The sequence below is a fragment of the Coregonus lavaretus genome, assembly GCF_964263955.1.
Source record: "Coregonus lavaretus genome assembly, chromosome: 2".
Taxonomy (NCBI): Eukaryota; Metazoa; Chordata; class Actinopteri; order Salmoniformes; family Salmonidae; genus Coregonus; species Coregonus lavaretus.
Genome location: NC_139989.1, coordinates 57,405,705 through 57,430,253, shown reverse-complemented (window position 1 = coordinate 57,430,253; position 24,549 = coordinate 57,405,705). Strand labels below are relative to the sequence as shown.

Below are 24,549 nucleotides of genomic sequence, written 5' to 3'. Positions count from 1 at the left end.
ACTCATGCTGGTTCCCAGAGTAGGTAGCCCTCTACAAGATCGTCACCAGACTCCTTCATCAACCATCTCCCTGACCACCTTCCTCTGATCAAGCCATGAACTGTCCCTCTCTATCTTTGGAAGATGCATGCACTCAAAGACTTGGCCTCTATTGGTTGACCTAGCCAACTATAGCTAGGCTACTCATGATGTATTGCTTGTTTGTTTTTATATTTTGATGCGCTTTGAGATTGTTATGAAAAGCGGTGTAGAAATGTAATAAACAAAGATGGTTTATTTAGTTTAGTAGAGCAAACATCTATGAAGATGTATCTTATCTAATTGTTACCATGCAACTGCAACAACATAGCTTAGATGTGAGAGTGCATTTTTGAATGTTGAAATGTTCAAAGTAAAACACACCAACAGTGGCTGTACCGGTATCAAATACATTCTTTTTTTTACAAACAAGAAACATATCAATGAGAAAACAGAAATCCACTTTGGGCTTAAAAAAAAGGACTTCACCAAAAACAATTAACAGCTACATACAGAATACATAAAACTACTTCTTAATCATGGCCTCTAAAATGGCCATAAGGCGTGCCTCCCTGGCAGTCACCTCCTTCTTCCGCCTCCACATCTGGACCCTTCTGGGAGGGAGAGGAGGAGATTGGGTGATGGAGTGGCTGTAGCCTCCCTCCATGCTGACTCTGGTGGGGAAGCTTTCAGCTCCTGAAAAATATGGAAAAGGATAGCTTTCAGCATCAAACGTACTAGCTACATGTAAAAGGTATTATGCCATTCTCTAGAATACTTGCACTTTTCTAACATGTATATCTTCACACTTACATGAATGTTCCACCGAAGCATAGGAAATAGATGGGAAAGTGTTGTTGCTCTCAGAGAAAGGGGAACTTTAGTATCCAAGTACAGCACAGCAATAAATGGCAAGATAACATACAGTAGCGTACTGTGTATTTTTGCTTATGGTTCTCCCACTTATTTTTCACTCATGCAGGCGACAGCTGCCCCTTCAGCTCACACTCCTTCACGTAGATCATGAAAAGACATAAGATGAAGTACAACATTAACCAAAACATGAGCAAAGTAGAGTTGTGTGAAGTTTCTGTAGACAGCTAGACTTCCACATACTTTATCAAATTGGAGTGCCAAGGTGAAACAGCTACTTTCACCATAACAGGTGCAATGAAACTAGCTAGCCTAGACCCATTCAGGCTGTAACCGTTCAGGTGGAAAGTAATATTGCATAGCATGAACATTACAACACAGATAAACCGACTTGACAAATCAGGAGAACTAGAAAAAAAGTGTTGGGACCAGTACCACTGTGGAAAATAGGAATGTAATAGTAGGCTACCGTGTTACTAACATTAGCTATAACTAGTGGCAGTGCATAGTGCAGTGGAAAGAGAGCTAACTATGGCTAACATGACTTACTCAAAACCTTTGTAGCGGCATTTCTCCTGCCACGTTCGTCACTGAGTTAAATGCCTGGTATAGAGAGCAATAGTAATGGCGTCTTTTTGTAGGCACTCACTCTGTCATGGTTCATTGGACAAGGCCTATGGGAAAATGAATGGAGTTTGTGTAGGGTTTTTGGATAAACGCAGAAAATAAGGTCTGTGGTAAACACAGGCTTAGGAGATCTTACACGTTTTGTTCTTTAAGATAATCTTAATCAGCTAAGGTCGCTGTTTGTGAATTTTGAAGCATTTATGTAATCAAAATAAGCACATAAAGCACACAAAAGGCTTCATAATTCATAAAGGTAATGTTAACTGACTGATATTACCTCATAGAACAAAACGTTTAAGATCTCCTAAGCCTGTGTTAACCTCAGACCTTATTTTCAGCGTTTATCCCAAAACATTATTCTTTCCCAATCATTTTCCCCATAGGAATGGCTGAATGAACCCGAGGTAACGCATTTCCGGTTTTTAGGATTACAAGCTGGCGAGCTCTATTGTCATCAGATCATGTAACAGTTTTAACACAAGCCCTGGTATTTACAACAAGTAGCTAGCTAACAACGCTAATGTTAAATATGAAGTTGTCGCTCAACAGCAAGCAAGTAGCTAACCCTGTAGCTAACATGACTGTTCAAACAGTGCTAACTTATAAAGCAGATCTGTTTTCAAAGATGTAACGTTACGATGAAATAGTTTTGATAATTTTAAGGAGAACAAAAACTACTTTCATTTGAACACCAGCGCAGAAGCTTCGCTATTCACCATCTTCCAAGTTGTTTTGTTGTTTACTTGAAGAGACCTAGCTATCAAAACTCGCAGCCCCACTCTTCCAATACATTGTGGCTGTGAAATTCCCGAAAAGTGTGCAGCGAATTCTACTAGATGAAAATCCGAAATAAGTATAACATCCTGGCATTTAAACCATATTCGATTTTCGAAAATTCATATACTGTAAAACATGTTTTTGCATACTGAATGTTCATGTGCGATTGCGTTGTTTCACACTATTCCTTGATTTGGGTAGCACATATTTAATTGATCAGCTAATAATTGACCACCCCCACCCCCACCCCCACCCCCCCACCCCCCTACCCACCCACCCCCACACACACATACACTGTACCAGTAAATTAACAATGGGTACTACATAATATTTGGTCTCTCTCTCCTCTCTCTCTCTCCTCTCAGCTTGATCTACCACATTACAGTTTCTGCTTTACTCTCAGTTCAGTGAGTTCACAGTGCTTTACAGTCTGAGGAGGTATGCACTCTCTCTCTACCTCTCCCTCTCTCCCTTTCCCAATCATTCCCCACTCTGCCTAATACAACAGGTTGTGATTAATTTGTATGGTCGGTAGCAACAAAAGCTCCAATAAGTTGTCTTCACCACTCCCACAGGACTCTCTCTCTTTATCCTTTCTCCCGTTCTCTCTCTCTCTCTTCTTGGTTCAATTCCACCTCACTTTACCATGTCTTCAGCCCAGAGACCTTACTATTTGTGCGAGACTGTAATTTATTAGAGCTTACCCAAATCTCAAGGGGGTAAACTTCAGTAGCTATTAGCCCACTTGCATTGTAGCGAGGACGTTTTTCAATTAACCAATGTTCGTAAACTCCTCTAAAAACCAATGTTCCCAATGTTCGTAAAATTATAAAGATATCACAAGGAAGACGTCACTAACGGCATTCAATAGTTTGAATCACTCAATTATCATGTTTTGCAGAGAAGTGATTGCAGTCTGTTCCTCAAGACTTTGCAGAGAACAGCCAATTCAGTAAGTCTGAGTGCCCTCTACTGGCACACTGGAACTACAGCTTTGTTTCACTGTGGGTGTATTCACTAGGAACCAAACGGAGGCAAGCGGGCCAAAACGGGCCGGTAACTACCTGAATTTGACGAATAAGAAACTCAAATTTTCATTGGAAAAACATTTTTCTACGGTTTGCTATGGTGTGTACACTCTTAGAAAAAAGGGTTCCAAAAGGGTTTTTCGGCTGTCCCCATAGGAGAATCCTTTTTGGATTCAGGTAGAACCTTTTTTCCACTGTGGAAAGGGTTCTTCATGGAACCCAAAAGGGTTTTACCTGGAACCAAAAGGGGTTTTACCTGGAAACAATAAGGGTTATTCAAAGGGTTCTCCTATGGGGACAGCCGAATAACCCTGTTAGGTTCTAGATAGCACCTTTCATTCTAAGAGTGTACTAATGAATACAAATCAGATCAAATCAAATCAAATCAAATTTTATTGGCCACATGTGCCGAATACAACAGGTGCAGACATTACAGTGAAATGCTTACTTACAGCCCTTAACCAACAGTGCATTCATTTTAAATAAAAAAGTAAAATAAAACAACAAAAAAGTGTTGAGAAAAAAAGAGCAGAAGTAAAATAAAATAACAGTAGGGAGGCTATATATACAGGGGGGTACCGGTGCAAAGTCAATGTGCGGGGGCACCGGCTAGTTGAGGTAGTTGAAGTAATATGTACATGTGGGTAGAGTTAAAGTGACTATGCATAAATAATTAACAGAGTAACAGCAGCGTAAAAAGATGGGGTGGGTGGTGGGGGTGTCTTTTGGACCTAGACTTGGCACTCCGGTACCACTTGCCGTGCGGTAGCAGAGAGAACAGTCTATGACTAGGGTGGCTGGAGTCTTTGACAATTTTGAGGGCCTTCCTCTGACACCGCCTGGTATAGAGGTCCTGGATGGCAGGAAGCTTGGCCCCAGTGATGTACTGGGCCGTACGCACTACCCTCTATAGTGCCTTGCTGTCGGAGGCCAAGCAGTTGCCATACCAGGCGGCAGAGGTGGGACAAAGTCATTGTTATGCAAGTCACAAGTAAGTCTCAAGTCTTTGCCCTCGAGTCCCGAGTCAAGTCGAGTCAAAGATGAGGCAAGTCCCAAGTCGAGTCAAAAGTCAAAGCCATCAAGTCTCAAGTCGAGTCCAAAGTCCTACCATTTTAGTTTCGAGTCATTTCAAGTCCTCTTACCACAGAAATAAAATGTATACAAATCATGTATGTCTGTAAGATTTGTATTTATTTAAACCTTTTTATACAATAACATTAATCAAATACAGCAAAAAACATAACATTTAATTTTCACAAAAAAAATGCTTGTATTTGAACAGCATATTGCACTAGAACAATGCAGAGAGAGAGAGAGAGAGAGAGAGAGAGAGAGAGAGAGAGAGAGAGAGAGAGAGAGAGAGAGAGAGAGAGAGAGAGAGAGAGAGAGAGAGAGAGAGAAAATGGTTTACGGGGAAGGACAAACACCAAAGCTCTGGAAGTAAAAACAGTGTGGGAACCTGCACTGCAAATGAACAGATCTTACTCCATGTGAAACTCCTACCACAGGAGAGAGAGAGCTGTGTGGACAGGTGATGAGCAGAGAGTGAGTGTGTGTGCGCGCATGCGTGCTGTGGACAGGTGGAGGGAGGCCCCTATACTGCATTGCATTTGCAAAAGATCAAATTGGCCAAAAGTCTGTCAGTCATTTGTGCACGATGGGGACGCAGAATGATGCCACCATGGCTGAAAACTCGCTCCACTGGAGCACTAGAAGCAGGCACTGCCAAGACTCGGATGGCTACTTGAAAGAGTGAAGGAAGAGTCTTACTGTTCAGTGCCCAGAACAAAAGGGCATTCTGTCCTTCTGCCATGTCAATGTAGTGACTTAGCTGTACTGCTGGTGGGGTCCCAACATCCCTTTTCTGCCTCTTATGGTATGCAGCAAACAGCCCTTCTCCTTCCATGTCCTCTAGTTCTTCTTCAGCAGGCACCGGCACAGGCTGCTCTGTCTCTGCAGCATCTTGCAGGATCAATTCTAAAAATAAAAATAAAAACGTGTCACAACAGCAGAAACAAAAGAGCCCTTATTTCTGATGTTGATGATACTGTTCAAGACTGAAATTTTTTATTATTGTTAAAGTCAGATTAATATCACATTAGATCCTATATCAGATTAAGATCAAATTATTGTACGTTGCATTTAAGTTGCATTGCAAGTCAATAATATTTACCTTTAACTCGTTGTGCCACCTCTGCCTTGATGTCACGGTTGACCAGCACATGGGGCTCAATCCACAGCAGACAAAAGGCTGGATCCAAGGCAGCTGCTTTCAGGTAGACTGTGTCTGAAAAGGGGGCAGTGATCCCTTCTTGAGACTGGGCCATTTTTACATTAATGAAGATCCCAAGAAATCTTTTTTTCAGGGATGCCTGCAGACCTCTGACCAGGCCACTCAGGAAACGAACTTGAGGCTTCAGCTTCTCAAGATGGTGATTGAGGGACAAGATGGATGGAACAACTGCACTGATTGTAATGACTTTCTCCCCCTGTGTCAAATCAGTTGCTTCTCCGAACGGTTTTAAGATGTCCACCAACTCCTTCAGCAGATTCCACTCTCGTGGTGTGAATGACAGTTCTTTATGCCCGGCCTTCTCAAGAACTGCGCAGAGCTTTTGCTGATCACAATGAAGGACTGCTTTTACCTGCCGCAGTGTGGAATTCCACCTCGTGCTCACTGCAGCAGGGATGCCTCTGTGCTCCCCAAATTCACCATCGAAGATGTCTTTAAACGTTGTGCTTGTGTGGAGCAGGGAGCTAAGTTTTGATAACTTGGAGAGAGAAGGACATGCCGCTTTTGTTTCTTTCAAACCGTCTCCCACAACCAGCTGCAATGTGTGTGCAAAACACTGCAGGCGCTGTTTCTTTGCCATAGCAGCATCGACGGTTTGCTGGTCTTCTTGGGTTAAGTCATGCCATAGCTCAGGATCATCAAGATTATCTCCAGCATCTTCATCTTCCTCCTGTTCGCTGGGGAAGCAGACTGTAAATGCCTTGCGCATGTTAGCAGCATTGTCACTAATTATATAGTCCAATTTAGCTTTGATGTTGTATTCATCACATATTGCCTCAAATTGGTCACAGATTCGCTCTGCTGTGTGAGAGCCTTTGAAGCGGTTGCAGGCCAAGAGATTAGTCTTTAGCTGTACCCTCTCTGCATCTCGCTCCATCCAGTGCACAGTGACACCAAGGAATCCCCTCATCTTTCGATCAGACCAAATGTCCACAGTGACTGAAACATGGTCAGTGTTGCTCAATTGAGTTTTTAACTTTGACCGTCTCTCCTCAGCAAGGCTCTCTGTTTTTGTGGTCAGCGTTCGGCGACATACTGGGGTATACTTGCTGTCCAGCACAGCCAGAAAGTGACGAAAGCTCTTATTTTCCACAATAGACAGAGGGAAATTGCAATCAATAATCAAGTCAGACAGTATCGCATTGGAGATGGCCTTCTGCTGTGGGTGGGTCAGGCTGTAACGCACTACACGAGTGTCAAGGAATTGTGAGATTGAAGGCTGTTGTGGTTCATCTACGATGATTTTGTTCATCTGGTATTCTTCATACCTGTAACAGAGAAGAATATGAAACAGATGTCAGAAAATCCTTTACAGCCACACATGTTGTATTTGAAACTACTCTTTACTCATATCAATGTTGTTGTGTTAATATTCATTGCCTATTGTACACTACGGTTTACGATAATACATTTCAGTGTCAGTGTATGCAATATTAAGAATATTTTCACTGCTTCAAAATTCATAAGAAAGCCCTTTCCCTCAAGAAACTGAAGTCATATGCTTTATAGCAGTGGTTTTCAAAGTGGGGACGGGGACCCTTGGGTGCCGCGAGGGGGTTCTAGGGGGGCCATGGCAAGTTGGCATGAAAAGTATAGAAAAACAAAATAATTGAATAAATTAAATAACTAAAGTAAACCAAATTAAACCAAAAATAAGCTAAACAATATTCCCATTAGTTAAGAACTGCACTATAATAATCTATTGCATCTCTGAACATTACTACTATAATCGTTATTATTTTATTATATACTGTATATATCCCAGTGGTGCGCTGCCTCACAGACCTACTGTAGACTACGGTAGCACTCTGTCCATGCGCTGTCTGCTGTTTGGGCATGATATGAAAAGGGAAGGCTAATGGTGGATCTACTGTGACTGTGTTATCATTTTCCTCTTTACAATGTATACGTCTTACTATGTTTCCTGTTGTACTTGGATGGGTTTAGGGATGCACCAACTACATCCGAGTTGTGAAAGGGGGTGCATTCATTGTTTAATTGTGATATTTTGTCTTCAGCGACAGTTCAGCTTAGTTGTGATTAACCAAAATTACATAAACGACCTCAATGAGGCAGCACACCAGCAACTCTGAAACTGAATTCTAAAACGCTTAACGTGAAAAACGCTTAACGTTGCTTAATGCTTAATATACTAAGACAGTAATATTATAAGACCAAACTCTGCAAATATCATATTAATAAAGCATACTATGTACAAAACATCAGATGAGCCCAGAATACATAGTAGCCTACATAAGACATGTTAAGCCTTTTCTTATAATGGTTTTCTATGGGAGGAAAACACTTAACGTGTTGTTAAACGTGTTTGCGTTCATATTCTGGCCTCATCTGATGTTTTGTACATTTAGTATACTTTATTAATATGATATTTATAGTTTGGTCTTTTAATATTACTGTCTCAGTATATTAAGACACGTTAAGCCTTTTCTTATAATAGTTTTCTATGGGAGGAAAACGCAACGTGTTATTAAACGTGTTTGCGTTCAAATTCTGGGCTCATCTGATGTTTTGTACATAGTATACTTTATTAATATGATATTTACAGAGTTTGGTCTTTTAATAACACTGTCTTAGTACATTAAAGAACGTTAAGCGTTTTTCACGAAAGCGTTTTAGAATGTCCATATAATAGCAGTTCAAAAATCCATATTTTTGTAAGCATGAACCAGCAAGGGAGACGTGCGTTTGTCTCGTTGATACAGTAAATATGCAGCAGCTAGCTAGTAAGTTACGGTACATCCGATAAGGTGCGTAGCATTCGTTCAAAACTTACCTTTCTTTGTGCAACTTCAGGTGTCGAACAAAGTTGGACGTTGTGGCAGCTCCGTCTGTAATCTTCGATCCGCATGTTTTGCAGATTGCAACTCGTTTTTTGTCGACTACCTCGTAATTTTTATAGCCAAACCAAACTATCTTCGGTATCATTTTGACAACTGGCGCGTTGTTGCTTGATGTGCTTCATTGGTTGTCTTGCAATGTGCCTGCTTAGATGCTGTCGAATCAAAACAACGTGGGACTACAGTGATTGGATAACGTGCAGGCAGCGCGCGCTCTCTGTATGCATACAGGTGGATGGTGCACATTTTTTTCACAGATGCAGATAAACGGAGAGCGGCGCGGCCGTGTGAATTTTTTTTTCCCCAGTTTTCATGGGAAGTAGCAAGTCTTCTCGAGTCATAAGGCGCAAGTCCAAGTGAAGTCACGAGTCATTGATGTTAAAGTCCAAGTCGAGTTGCAAGTCTTTGTACATTTTGTCGAGTCGAGTCTGAAGTCATCAAATTCATGACTCGAGTCTGACTCGAGTCCAAGTCACATGACTCGAGTCCACACCTCTGCCAGGCGGTGATGCAACCAGTCAGGATGCTCTCGATGGTGCAGCTGTAGAATTTTTGGAGGATCTGAGGACCCATGCCAAATCTTTTCAGTCTCCTGAGGTGGAATAGGCTTTGTCGTGCCCTCTTCACGACTGTCTTGGTGTGTTTGGACCATGATAGTTTGTTGGTGATGTGGACACCAAGGAACTTGAAGCTCTCAACCTGTTCCACTACAGCCCCGTCGATGAGAATGTAGTCCACAATCATCTCCTTTGTCTTGGTCACGTTGAGGGAGAGGTTGTTATCCTGGCACCACATGGCCAGGTCTCTGACCTCCTTCCTATAGGCTGTCTCATCGTTGCCGGTGATCAGGCCTACCACTGTTGTGTCGTCGGCAAACTTAATGATGGTGTTGGAGTCGTTCCTGGCCGTGCAGTCATGGGTGAACAGGGAGTACAGGAGGGGACTGAGCACGCACCCCTGTGGGGCCCCCGTGTTGAGGATCAGTGTGGCAGATGTGTCGTTACCTACCCTTAGCACCTGGGGGCGGCCCGTCAGGAAGTCCAGGATCCAGTTGCAGAGGGAGGTGTTTAGTCCCAGGATCCTTAACTTAGTGATGAGCTTTGAGGGCACTATGGTGTTGAATGCTGAGCTGTAGTTAATGAATAGCATTCTCACGTAGGTGTTCCTCTTGTCCAGGTGGGAAAGGGCAGTGTGCAGTGTAATAGAGATTGCATCATCTGTGGATCTGTTGGGGCGGTATGCAAATTGGAGTAGGTCTAGGGTTTCTGGGATAATGGTGTTGATGTGAGCCATGACCAGCCTTTCAAAGCACTTCATGGCTACAGACGTCAGTGCTACGGGTCTGTAGTTATTTAGGCAGGTTATCTTAGTGTCCTTGGGCACAGGGACTATGGTGGTCTGCTTGAAACATGTTGGTATTACAGACTCAGTCAGGGACATGTTGAAAATGTCAGTGAAGACACTTGCCAGTTGGTCAGCGCATGCTCGGAGTACACGTCCTGGTAATCCGTCTGGCCCTGCGGCCTTGTGAATGTTGACCTGCTTAAAAGTCTTACTCACATCGGCTACGGAGAGCATGATCACATAGTCATCCGGAACAGCTGGTGCTCTCATGCATGCTTCAGTGTTGCTTGCCTCGAAGCGAGCATAGAAGTGGTTTAGCTCGTCTGGAAGTCTTGTGTCACTGGGCAGCTCGCGGCTTTGCTTCCCTTTGTAGTCTGTAATAGTTTTGAAGCCCTGCCACATCCGCCGAGCATCAGAGCCGGTGTAGTACGATTAAATCTGAGTCCTGTATTGACTCTTTGCCTGTTTGATGGTTCGTCGGAGGGCATAGCGGGATTTCTTATAAGCGTCCGGGTTAGAGTCCCGCTCCTTGAAAGCCGCATCTCTACCCTTTAGCTCAGTGCGGATGTTTCCTGTAATCCATGGCTTCTGGTTGGGGTATGTACGTACGGTCACTGTGGGGACAACATCATCGATGCACTTATTGATGAAGCCAGTTACTGATGTGGTGTACTCCTCAATGCTATCTGAAGAATCCTGGAACATGTTCCAGTCTGTGCTAGCAAAACAGTCCTGTAGCTTAGCATCTGTGTCATCTGACCACTTTTTTATTAACCGAGTCACTGGTGCTTCCTGCTTTAGTTTTTGCTTATAAGCAAGAATCAGGAGGATAGGGAGAGCTTTGTATGCGTCTCTGTGTGTGGAGTAAAGGTGGTCTAGTGTTTTTTTTTCTCTGGTTGCACATTTAACATGCTGGTAGAAATTAGGTAGAACGGATTTAAGTTTCCCTGCATTAAAGTCCCTGGCCACTAGGAGTGCTGCCTCTGAATGAGCGTTTTCCTGTTGACTTATGGCCTTATACAACTCATTCAGTGCAATCTTAATGCCAGCATTGGTTTGTGGTGGTAAATAGACAGCTATGAAAAATATAGATGAAAACTCTCTTGGTAAATAGTGTGGTCTACAGCTTATCATAAGATACTCTACCTCAGGCGAGCAAAACCTCGAGACTTCCTTAGTATTTGATTTTGTGCACCAGCTGATGTTTACAAATATACACAGACCGCCACCCCTTGTCTTACCGGAGTCAGCCGTTCTATCCTGTCGATGTAGCATATAGCCCGCTAGCTGTATGTTGTCCATGTCGTCGTTCAGCCACGACTCCGTGAAACATAAGATATTACAGTTTTTAATGTCCCGCTGGTAGGATAACCGTAATCTTAGGTCATCCAATTTATTCTCAAATGATTGAAAATTCGCTAATAGGATTGATGGGAGAGGCAGTTTACTCGCTCGCCGTCAGATCCTTACAATGCACCCCGACCTACGTCCACGATATCGTCTCTTCCTCATGCGAATGACGGGGATTTGGGCCTTGTCGGGTGTCTGTAGGATATCCTTTGCGGCCGCCTCGTTGAAGAAAAAATATTTGTCCAATGCGAGGTGAGTAATCGCTGTCCTGATATCCAGAAGCTCTTTTTGGTTATAAGAGACAATGGCAGAAACATTATGTACAAAATAAATTACAAATAACGCGGAAAAACACACATAATATTACAATTGGTTAGAGGGCTGTAAAACGGCAGCCATCTTCTCCAGCGCCATTCTGGTTTCAACCATTATTCTCACTGAATCCAGTGCTTGACTTGGACTGGAATAGGTGCCGGTACTCCACGATACTGTTCAGGTAATAAGAGGTGCAGGAGCTCAAGCAGTAGAACATTTGAGGTGCCGGTACTCAGGTCGTGCCCATGTCAAGCACTGACAGATTCAATAGGTTCAACAACAGATTATCATACTGTACATGTCCGGGCATATTGAACAAAGCACAAACAAAGGACTTGAGTGTTTTGAACAGCACACTGTTGTTTCTAGAAACAAACATCTAACAAACTGTATTAATCTCTCTCTGAATCCCTGTGTGACCCTTTCTAATTGTTGAAGAACAATTGTCTCTCATGAGAGTGTGCACTAAACTGGAGCATTCAGTTATCAGGAGCAATTATCAAGTCTGTCATTGAATTGCAACTTGAAAACTCACTTAAACTCGTGAAGAACACTTATTCTATCAGACGTCAACTGTGTCTCAGTTTAATGCTTCTCCATTTCCTCTATCTAGCCCAACAGGGACCGTTTCTGAATTGTGCTACTGATCTGGACTGATTAAATGTTAGTTATAGGAAGTTGATGGACTGTTGCAGGAAATGTATACAATAAATTGTTACAGGAATTGGTGCATTCCAATAATCTCACCTTCGTCCTGAAGTGTGCATGGGCTAGAGAGAGTTTCCATGTACTAGTCATTTCCTTTCAAATCCATGAAGAGAAGTGAACAGGTACACACTTTGGAGGAAAGGAGAGATAATTGGGACGCAATCCTGGTGAGATAAAGTTATAACACAGTAGCTGTGAAACCAGTGAGGCTTGAAGTAGTTGCAGTTTATGGATGACAAAGAACTGTTGGCAGTCTGCTCAAGCTTCCTATCTGCTCATAATAAAAATGCTGAGTCATCTCTTCAATTCAGACAACTTTAATCAGAGCTTTACGGAGCAACTAGGCAGGAAGTGAAAAGACAACCATAAGATCCATTGTAATTATTGACAACATTCCTTTATGACAAATGAGTAGTAGAACGTTCAGAGGAGAAAGAGAACGGGATCAGTGAGGGAACATCTACAAGAGTGTAATAAGAAAAACATCACAATATAAAAATACTACAATAAGAAGTATGATGGTGATAGATACATCTCAATATAACAATATTACAATAAGAAGTATGATGGTGATAGATACATCTCAATATAACAATATTACAATAAGAAGTAGAGTGGTTTAGAAGTTCCTTCACTTTCATGGACTTCAGACGAGTACAGAACTACAGTGAAACAGCTATAGTGCAGCTATTATCCTTCTTTGGTATCAGGATTCTCTTTGGAAGTCACTACAAATGTCAAGTCTGGCCAGGGACCTGTGTGGCTCAGTTGATAGAGCATGGCGCTTGTGGGTTTGAATTCCTACTAGGGTAACCCATGCAAAACTGGATAACAGCATCTGCTAAATGGCATATATTATACAGTATCTTGTGGAGCTGAGGGAAGCTCACCACCTGCTCAGGGACTATACAGGATAGATATAACCCTTTTGGCTACACCTGGGTCGTATTCATTAGGCACCAAATGGAAGAAAATGGACTGAAAAAGGGAGGGACTACCTGGACAATGAGAAATATTTGTTTTTGTTTCTTTGTTTCTTCGTTGTAAAACATTTTAAAACATCACATACCCTAATGAATACGACCCTCATACATTTACAGAAATGTTGATTTGATTCAAGTGCCATGTCCAAGTCCTTCAGATAAAGGTAGTACAGTGACGTCAGGTCAAGTTAATATCAAATGCGTTTGTAGACGTAGATGATTTTGTTGCAGGTGGGACAGCTGTGCTCCACGTCTTTACATGATTCTACACAGAACGGGATGACGCAGCATAGCCAGCACCTACAGGGTTAAACAGTGGAATTAATTAATTGTCTCCGTCCAAAATGGTACCCTATTCCATAATGCACAAATTAAAGGTATGCCTATAGGCTTTAGCTGAGAGGGCTAACACTGGCGTGTCATGCACAGAAGACCTGGGTTTGAACCCTACTTTCCATATTCCCTAGTGCACAACTCAAAGGTATTCCTAGGCTTTAGCTCAGAGGGCTAACACTGTTGTGTAGTGCACATGTGACCCGGGTTTCGTACCCCAGTCGGTCATATACACAGCTATACTACAGCATAGCATTAGAGGATGATTTCTCTCACCCGACGATGAAGAGGCCACCACAGATGAGCCAGGTGAGCAGGCCAGGGTTGGTTTCTGTCTTGGTGACCACGGTCTGCTGGCAGTGGGGACACATGGTCAAACCTCCAACCTCCTTCAGGCTAGGAGTCATTATTACATGGGTCACTGAGGAGAGAGAGAGACACAAGGTTAAGAATAATTATTACATGGGTCAATGAGGAGAGAGTCACACAAGGTAACCAAGTTCCCCACCAAGTTCAATTTTTTCCCTTATTTTTTTTCTTAACATTTCCCAATCTTTTATGCTTTCCTTATTCTGTCCATCTTTCTTTGGACACTCAAAACATTTTCTTGCCTCTTCCCATGTCTTTTGTCTATCTCTCACTTTCCTTCCATCATTCTTTACAACTTTGAAGGGGGCACCGATGTGACACGGATTGTAGTGTAATTGAAGAGTGTAATGTAAAAGGAACTATTTAGTGGATCATGAAAACAACTTAATTCAACTTATCCAGAAAGACAGAAATACTGACACCTGGTGGTCTGCTGAGTACAACTGCACTTTATAAACTTTCTACACACACGTGTGCACGCACACACACACACACGCGCACGTGCAGACACACACACACACAAACACACACACACACACACACACAGTTGAATTGTACTTCCTTATACTAGCCCAAAGAGAATAAAATAACCTTCCCTTTCTAAAGACTAAATATTTACTCAGGTATTGTTTTGTTCTGCTAAACAGTTCTCCACAGCAGACAATGATGTTTCCTTTGAACCAGTTTACTGTAGAATCTTAGCCTGGTCTCTGACTTGTTTGTGCTCATTGTGACAATTACAGCAATGGAGTTGTAGATTGCAGATCTGGGACCAGGCTAGTCGAGTCTGCCTGAGAGCTGAGGAAGAAAATCTGATCCAGGATCAGAGAGTCCATTCATTCCCACCAGGCTGCTGCACATTTTAGAGTGCCTCCAAATCAAATCACCTCTCTGGCACAGCACAATAACATCAGTGTAAGAGAAGGGTCACAACCCAAATGGGTGAGAGAGGCTGTGTCTCAAATGGCACCCTATTCCCTATATAGTGTACTACTTTTGACCAGGGCCCATAGGCCCACTATATAGGGAATTGGGTTCCATTTGGGATGAAGCCAGAGAGGAAAAGCCTAATCCAAAACATGGATGGAAACATTGACTTGTTATCTTGTGAATGTATGCACAGATTTTACCTTCTGAACTTTTCTCCTTCTAGTCTTTGACTAAGACATTATGTAACTTCATATCCCCTGGTTTCCTGGAGTAGCTCTGACTGAGACATTATGTAACTTCATATCCCCTGGTTTCCCGGAGTAGCTCTGACTGAGACATTATGTAACTTCATATCCCCTGGTTTCCTGGAGTAGCTCTGACTGAGACATTATGTAACTTCATATCCCCTGGTTTCCCGGAGTAGCTCTGACTGAGACATTATGTAACTTCATATCCCCTGGTTTCCTGGAGCAGCTCTGACTGAGACATTATGTAACTTCATATCCCCTGGTTTCCCAGAGTAGCTTTAGATACAGTTTATAGATATTCTGTGAGTCACCTTGTTTTCCGGTATTTCACATTCCTTTCTCATTCCGGAAAATGTTTTATTCTTTCCATTCATTCCTGTTCTCGCCCACCGCTCCTGTCCAGGACCTGCCCATACATATAGTCACTGCTCAGACTGCCCACACAGTTTGGGTCAATTCCGGGGAAATAATTATACTCAGGTCACAAGTTGTTGTTCAAACATGTCATGTGCATTTGGGTTAATCTTCGAGTAAGTTCCTTATTTAGCTCATATTAACCCCAATTAACCTTTGATAATGTGTGTGTGTGCGTGTGCGTGTGCGTGTGCGTGTGTGTGTGCGTGTGTGTGTGAGGTGGAAGTGGAAGTGTCAACTCACCGACTGGCACAGGATCACTTGGTCCAGAGGTGTACTGTGGTGGAGGTGGGTACACACCTGCTTGGGGACCTTGAATAGGAGAGTAAGATCCCAATCACAATGTGGTCACAATGCAATGAACATGTTGTTACTATACCACCATGCTCTGTGGAGTTAGATTGTATCTGGTGGTGGAACCGTGCTTCTACATTTGCATTGCTTGCTGTTTGGGGTTTTAGGCTGAGTTTCTGAAATAGCACTTTGTGACATCTGCTGATGTAAAAAGGGATTTATAAATACATTTGATTGATTGATTGATTGGAAATGGACTTGATTAAAGGGATAGTTCAGCAGTTTTACATAGCGGTTTGCCATTATTTAGGTACTTGTTATCTTACCTCAAAAGCAGTCTTTTGTCACAGGTTGCTTGCTCAGACTCCTTTGAATGTAAGGAAACAAATTGTCTAAATATGTAACATTGCTGAACTATCACTTTAACTGGGTTAACCCACATGATTCAGATAGTTGCGCTGTATCATCAACAAAATTCACACCCAGTGATGTTCATTTCCAGTTCCAATGGGTTCCACCCCATTTCCAGTTCCAATGGGTTCCACCCCATTTCCAGTTCCAATGGGTTCCACCCCATTTCCAGTTCCAATGGGTTCCACCCCATTTCCAGTTCCAATGGGTTCCACCCCATTTCCAGTTCCAATGAGTTCCACCGCATTTCCAATTCCAATGGGTTCCCCCCATTTCCACCATTGTATGATAGTTCTGCTCTTGATATGAGCTTGTTTACATATGTCTGGATAAGAGCATGTACTGTAATAAATGACTAGAATGTGCGTAGTTAAATATAATAGTCAAGGCTTTATGGTGTGCGTAGGTGTTTGAGTGTTTTCCCACACATTATTGACATTGAAGGGGAGTGTTTCCAAAGAAAAGTGGTGTTGCAAAATAGTACTTGAAGGAGGTAAGTGTTTGCTGTGATGTAATCCAAAACACAATCAATATAATTCAAAGGAGGGGAAAGAATACTCAAGATAACTTTTTTAACAGTATGTTCTCACTTTATAAGTGCTTGAATGGTTTCGGAGAACTGAAGGATAGGGTACTTTCCAAAGTCTCCATTCTCCACCAGTGTAACCAAAGAGCAGGAGAAACAGACACAGATAACCACAAATCAAGCTGTTTGTTTTTGTTGTGTATTCTTATTTGGCTTTGGCTGATTGTATCATATCTACAGTAGTTCCCACAAGGGATAGAGCACTTTCAATTAATCTCCATGGACCCAAATGTGTCTTTTAGTAGCATTTGTTGTGTGTCCTGTCGTCTCTAAGATCTAGGTGATTATGCAGAAAAAAAATAATTGAGAAACAAACATTCTAAGCCAGAGTTAGAGGAATTGGTTTAAAATTTCCAAAAATGCTTGGTTCTCACACGCAGAGTATACGGTAAATCCAGCCTTCTGAAGTACAGTATAAACCAGTAGACACTCACCTCCCTGGTAGGGACCAAGCTGGAACCCTGGTTGTGGAGGACCAGGGGAGGCAGGGTATCCTCCTGGAGGCTGAGTGTACAAGCCTGGCTGGGGGCCCTGGCCCGTGGTTATCCCCCCATAGTTCATGGGAGGTCCTGGGTAAGGGGCGGAAGGACCATCCCCGGGATAACCTTTCTCCATCTCCACTGATCTCTACCTGCAATGAGGGAAACTGTTATGTGTGTTGTGTTTATTTATTTGGATCCCCATTAGCTTTTGCAGAAGTATCAGCTACTCTTCCCGGGGTCCACAATAAAAAAAGAACATGACTAGTAACATAACACTGATAGACTGATACCCTTTACAGAAAGACTTTACGGTATGTTGCCTGTAAAAAAAAATCTGGCAATGTTTTTAAGAAGCCAATTTATAAAGTCAAATTTTTACCACGTTCTTGCCGGGAGAAGCCTTTTATATATCCCGTTCACATGCTGGCAAGTTTAGGAGTGGGAGTAGTCGTGGGCCGATGTGGGTGGACGCCTATTTTAATAAACCCATTGAATATACCACCATTAAAGAAATACATTATTAATTTGTTTAGGCAAGTCCTATGAAACATTATAAAACTAATACAATGAATTTTCAAAAGAACAGAATAGCATATTTTGAGCCTATAAGCTACATGGCCATGCACATGAAATCAATAGTTATTTTGTTCGTTAAACAGACAGTCAACAAATATATGTTATAGTAGGCTAAGAATATAATGGACTATAACAGAATAAAATACAAATAATATTTTTGCCACACAGCTTCCGTCACAGGAACGTGTGGAACCGCTGTCATATATCCACATTTCATCTCTTTTTCAACCTCCGCAGGCTTTTGGAGTTGCCTATACGTGGTCGAGCAAAATAAAGCACTTGATTTAGGCTACATTATTGCATGCTAAATGTGTCTGATCAGTGATAGATGAGAAAACGAATAGATGAGCTATACCACCTCCACTTATTTGCCCAGCCAGAGAATTAACCAAATATACACACAGAGATTCAGTGAAACAAAATCACATTGATTAAGACAAGTCACAGGCTTTTTGTCAGGAGTAAGCCTAGGCTACTAAGCAACATTAGTGAAGAGCAAAATAATCCACTTGTTAACTACATTAGCATGCAGGCAAAATGTTCTGATCAAGGCTAATAAATGAACCAACTAGACAAGATGATCATGAGCAGCACTCACCTCAACTTAGCTAACATTTCCACAGCCTAACTGTAGCCTATAACCAATATCCAAACGGAGACTAAGTGAAAATAGAAACCGGACATTAATTGAATTATTAAGACCAGTCCCCACTCTTGTCTCAAAGCTGCCCGAAACGGCGCTGAAATTGTTGACCACACGCAGTAGGCTATTGCTTCAATAAAATGTATTATAACAATTGGATGACTTTGGGAGTTTCAGTAAGCAACAATTTGTTGCCTTCAATTGCATTAGACTACTTTATTACAATATTTGTGTCATTCAGTGATATTTATTCCCACAGTAATTCTTTATGGCTCCATCCAGTTGTGGTTAAGAAAACAGTGCATGTGGTGGACTATGCGAAGAGATGGGTGAAGTGACATGCCTCGCAAAGTTTAGAAAGGATGATAGTAGTAACGGGCGCTGCCTAGCAACCATCAAGACCTTAAGAGTGTAGTGCGTGCCAATGCCGCCTCAGCATTACGGCTACATTTCATACTAAGCCATAGGCAGAACTTTACCGCAATCATCACTAGGCCGGTTAGCGGAAATAAAAGTTTATGCTTTGATACCGGCAACACCTTTCAGACATAGAGAAAAGGCAGAACAAAGTTGGCGGGATGCTAAAGTTGGTGGAACAAAGTATTGGTTTGAAAGGTGTATTATAGACAAGGACAGTCACACAAATGTAAAATACAATGATATACAAACAACTAAAGCATAATACAAACAATACAACTAAAAAATGTTGTGTGTGTTAGAGTGTGTCTGTGTGTGCATGTGTTTGTGTGCGTGTTCCCATACAGTCACTGCCATTCCATGATATGTTGTTTAATCTGTTTTTAAAGGTAATTAGCTTTTTGCTTGAGTAATCATGGCTCTGTATAATACTGTGCGTTGCCGTGAATTCATTTTGGACTTTGGGACTCTTTAGAGACCCCTGGTGACATGTATTGTGGGTTTGCTGAGTGATTAACCAACATTTGTTTTTTTGGGGGGGGGGGTTATTAAACAACTAATTGACCGACGTCAGTTCAATTTAGTTAATTTTTTGTGAGCCCAACACGCCATTTCTCTAGAGAGAAATTAAATAATTAACGAGAGAAATCTGAAGAAATTAAGTTAAGAACTATGTGGGACGCTGGGCTGAAGGGAGTTGTAGTTTTCATTAAGCAAATATTTAATCTAATTCAGAGCAGAAATGTGGTAATTAACTGCGGCAGTTTTTTCGAGCTCAGAGACAGATCAGAGAGGAAGAGACGAAGCAAGAGGTTTCACTCTCGCCAAAATCTGTCCAACATAAGCCCAGTGAGTTTCTATGGGCTTATTTTGGACCTAAACCTTTCTTACCGCCTTTGGGACAATGACTCGCATTGTTAGGGCATCGTCATTGTATAAAGATCTCTGGACGGATACACTTTTAAGCCTGCTAAGTTAAGTTAGCTACACACAGACCGCATAGACCACATGAATGAGGAATGTACAAAACACAACGAGAGGGACAGAGACAGTTTGTGAAAGAAAGTATACCTTATCTACTTTGAAGAACTAGTAAAATGATTTAGTCAGACAGCTCTGCAGCATACAGTGCCTTCAGAAAGTATTCAGACCCCTTGACCTTTTCCACATTTTGTTACGTTACAGCCTTATTCTAAAATAGATGACATGAATAAAAATCCTCAGCAATCTACAAACAAAACCCCATAATGACAAAGCGAAAACTGGTGTTTAGAAAATAACAGAAATACCTTATTTACATAAGTATTCAGACCCTTTGCTATGAGACTCGAAATTGAGCTCAGGTGCATCCTGTTTCCTTTGATCATCCATGATATGTTTCTACAACTTGATTAGAGTCCACCTGTGGTAAGTCAATTGATTGGAAATGATTTGGAAAGACACCCTCCTGTCTATATAAGGTCCCACAGTTGACAGTGCATGTCAGAGGGAAGCCACTCCTCAGTAAAAGGTATATGACGGCCCGCTTGGAGTTTGCCAAAAGGCTCCTAAAGACTCTCAGACCATGAGAAAAAATATTTTCTGGTCTGATGAAACCAAGATTGAACTCTTTGGCCCGAATGCCAAAGCGTCACGTCTGGAGGAAACCTGGCAACATCCCTACGGTGAAGCATGGAGGTGGCAGCATCATATATCACTCATGCAAATGTGATATTTCCGTTTTTTATTTTTAATAAATTAGCAAAAATATCTAGAAAACTGTTTTTGCTTTGTTATTATGGGGTATTGTGTGTAGATTGATGAGGACATTTAAAAAAAATCAATTTCAGAATAATGCTGTAATGTAACAAAATGTGGAAAACGTCAAGGGGTCTGAATACTTTCCGAAGGCACTGTACTTAGGCAGGGTAGCTAAATAGGATGACTAAAGAAAGTTCTGTATGGGGACCACATAACGTTAGATGGCCTGGCCTGCTGACTGCTATTGCCTGAGCAAAGATGAGATTATTCATTTAAGGAATGAAAAATAATAAAAAGTAAGTAATATACACAACTGAAATATTGTATTATTTCATAGTCATTTCCTATTTTTCTATTGATGTCTACTCAATATGGACCTGACAGAGACAATGGGATATTTTCAATGTTTTGGCAATTGAATGTTCGCTATTTTTGGCTTTGTAATTTCCATTAAAAAGCTCTAAAATCATTGTAACGTCATTATTCATAATACACTTTTTTTGTTGTTGTTTTATTTTTTTGTTAAAAATAAATGCACTGTTGGTTAAGGGCTGTAAGTAAGCATTTCACTGTAATGTCTGCACCTGTTGTATTCGGCGCATGTGACCAATACAATTTGATTTGATTTGAAGTCTCGTTCATCACTCGGTTATAAGTAAGGTTGGAAATTGAGGCTAGCTATATGTTATCTGGCTGCTGTATAAACCCATTACGAAGGATTAATGTTGTAAACGTTGCCTTGAGATCGTGGACTCCCCTGTGCTTCCCTCCCTATGTTGCTCTGTCTCTCCTCTCATTGATTTGATAAAAGCCTCTGGATAGCCTACTAAAGCTTTCACATTATCAAAATGGTGTACTTGGACATGGATGAAGTAGTGCATCTGTTCTTGTAGTGTATAATACATCTACATTCTGAAGTAGTGTATCTGTATTGTACAGTAAAGCTGTTAGTATGGTTGTGTTTTTCTGTAGCATGAAATGATGTACTGTAACTGTATATTCAACCTATATTAAGTTGTGAGTCTGTATAGTAAACATACAGTGTGTATGAGGTTGTGTGTCAGTGGAGGCTGCTGACGGGAGGACGGCTCATAATAATGGCTGGAACAGAGTAAATGGAATGCCATCAAACACATGGAAACCTTGTGTTGGCTATTTTTGATACCATTACACTCATTCCGCTCCAGCCATTACAATGAGTCGTCCTCCCCAATTAAAGGGGTCCTCTGTAGCTCAGCTGGTAGAGCATGGCGCTTGTAACGCTAAGGTAGTGGGTTCGATCCCCGGGACCACCCATACACAAAAAAAAAAATGATGCACGCATGACTGTAAGTCGCTTTGGATAAAAGCGTCTGCTAAATGGCATATTATATTATTATAAAGTGCCTCCAACCTCCTGTGAACTCTACCCTGAGTTGGCTCCTACTCAGAGTAGATAAGGCCAGTCATTCTCCTCCAGCTCTGTGCCTTCTCATCGGCCCTCACAGCAAGTCATCCATCTCTATGGATGAGCACTCAAGAGCACACACACCATCTATCTCAAACACACGCATGCACACATGTACAAACAGGCACGTATGTTTGCACAAAAACATTCAAGCACATATGCACGTACGCAAAAGAGCATATAAATGCACGTCACATTTACATCCTACCTCGTGACACACACACACGCACACACACACACACATACATGTTTATGAACACACATCCACAATTAAAGTACACAACCAGTGCCACACCCTGACAAGGATTTCCACATGACTAACTGTAGATAACAGAAAGACACTCCCTTTCAACACACACTCATTTTAACAACTCCTCTATTCTCATAATAACACTATTCAACAGAGGACAGACCAACATAAAGCTCTACTATAACACCAACACTGCTGTAGAGAACAGGATATAATACAGATGTTGGATCTTAATTTGAGCCAGTTTGCTACAGCAGGAAAAAAGAATCCTGCAACAACAGGAAATTTGAATTATTATGTGGATTATAATTAATGGACGTTTTTGTAGGGGTTGATACATTTCAAAGTGGAAATTACAAACGTTTACATTTCCTGCATTGCAGGAAAGTTCTCCAGCAACAGTGTGATCAAATTAAGATCCTACATCTGTAGGCTACATACCAGCTTAATTAGTAACTAAACATTGACAAGTGACTGTCTGTATCCCAGGCTTTAGGCTAGCTCTTAACCCCAAACATCTACTACAGTATGGAAGGCTGTTCAGGTCTTGTGTGTCAAAATGAACACGTCAAATAACACTATTTGATGCATCAAATAAGACTATTTCACGTGTCAAATAACCGAGACGACTGTGACCCCCCCCCCCCCCTCCCCCCACTCTCCTAAGGGGAGAATCTCTGATTCCTGGCCCAAATACCTCAAGGATTCCTGGGGTGAACGACTGGGCTGAGGGCCTGGAACTGTCCGGTCCTTGGAGAGAAAGAAAGAAGGAGATGCCTTTGGCTTGAGACCAAAGAGGAAATGGTGGGAGGAGAGTGTGAGAGGAGGAGGAAAAGCAAGCTTTCCCAAGACCTCCTACCGTTTCTGATATTACAGGAAATGGTTTAACTGTTGAAACTCTTACCTTAAGTTAGCATTAGGACTTCCTGTGTTTTGTGATGCTGTTCAAGCGGTTGCAATCAAAGGAAAGTGTTGAAATAACACTGGAGGCGGAAAGAGTGAAAGAGTTCCATTAGAACTAGCGAACAAAATAACCTGATCCATCAAAGTTTCAGGAAGAGAGAAAGAAAGAGAGAGGGGACGATGAGAGGGAGAGAGAGATTGAGAGAGAGAAATGGAAATGGAGAGAGAGAGGGAGGGAGGGAGATAAATAGAATGATTGTGTTTGCTAAATAAATCGTGTTTCAAAGCAGTTTGGGCTGACTGTTCCGTCATTAGCTTTCAGGAGAATCCCCGCCCATCACAAACTCATATGATGCCTGACCTCAACCTTTCAATAGTCACGCACAAACGCATGCATTGTTTAGGGTGACATTTACAAAGGGTTCAGTGGGCTCACAGCTTAATCCTACAGTTAACACTGGGCATGAAATATCATTGTTAAAGATCACACCATGGACTGTAGTCTATATGACACAACTGTAGGAATGGGTGGAAATATCAACAATGCAAGGGATTGTCATCCTTATATAAAGGGTGGATGATAAAATTATTCATTAATAATTTATATGAAATAGTTATAAAATGCACCACCTATTTTAGTCAACAGGAAACAATGTCTTACTGTAAGAAGGAGGGGAAATATCAAAAACATTAGCCGATCAATAGCCAATTAAATTACTATGAGAGGTCTGAGAAACATTGGACATACTGTAGATATCAATTCTAGAAACAAATGGGTATAAAATGAGTATTTCCACAACCTGTTGTAACTTTGAACTTCCTGGGTGGTGAGTGTTTTCTAATAGTGCTTGGTCTGTCTCTCTCTCTCTCTCTTTTTTGTTTTGTTTTTTACCTTTCTTTTATCAGGTTAGTCACATTGAGAGTAGAAACCCGTTTTCCAAGAGACCTGGCCAAAATAGCAGCACACAACAGAAAACCTGCATCTGTAAATATTTGGATTCCCTGACTGTGCATGACTCAACATCATAAACATTAGACACAGCACATGGTGACAGGCAGGGCAATAACTTTGATTGGAGATGTGGGGGGTGGGTTGGGGGTGTTCTAGTCTGGGTGTTCTTCCCAATGATTTGTTTTCCCACATAGAGTTCACTTCATTCACTTCAACTTCTACACAATCTAACAAGGTCCCCTGGCATGGGTATTTTGAAAGGAGCAAAACATAGAAACCATGTCCGTAATAAAAATTATAAATCAAATGAACAGCCTAATCCTACATTTGAGATATTGCACAAGGTTTTTACCGTAAACTAAGCTTACTGCACCTGGTAC

General features: G+C 41.7%; 1 protein-coding gene across 1 annotated transcript; it reads right to left on the bottom strand.

Moving 5' to 3' along the window:
- Window positions 1-12,492: 12,492 nt before the first annotated feature.
- On the bottom strand, window positions 12,493-23,253 carry LOC311145452 (lipopolysaccharide-induced tumor necrosis factor-alpha factor homolog). Its single transcript, XM_084181695.1, has 6 exons — window positions 23,219-23,253; window positions 23,012-23,064; window positions 17,194-17,390; window positions 15,712-15,780; window positions 13,784-13,928; window positions 12,493-13,474 (listed from the first exon to the last, which is right to left on the bottom strand). The coding sequence occupies exons 3-6, from the start codon at window positions 17,372-17,374 to the stop codon at window positions 13,369-13,371; spliced, it is 501 nt and encodes a 166-aa protein (XP_084037821.1). The 5' UTR covers window positions 17,375-17,390; window positions 23,012-23,064; window positions 23,219-23,253; the 3' UTR covers window positions 12,493-13,368.
- Between the last annotated feature and the right edge of the window lie 1,296 nt (window positions 23,254-24,549).

What these genes read in the sequence shown, in the direction of transcription:
- LOC311145452 (XM_084181695.1), bottom strand. Translation starts at nt 17,374, where the DNA reads ATGGAGAAAGGTTATCCCGGGGATGGTCCTTCCGCCCCTTACCCAGGA. An exon ending in GCTTGGTCCCTACCAGGGAG is followed by an intron (nt 15,781 to 17,193) that starts GTGAGTGTCTAC and finishes CTCCTATTCAAG; the next exon opens with GTCCCCAAGCAGGTGTGTAC. An exon ending in AAGTGATCCTGTGCCAGTCG is followed by an intron (nt 13,929 to 15,711) that starts GTGAGTTGACAC and finishes CTCTCTCCTCAG; the next exon opens with TGACCCATGTAATAATGACT.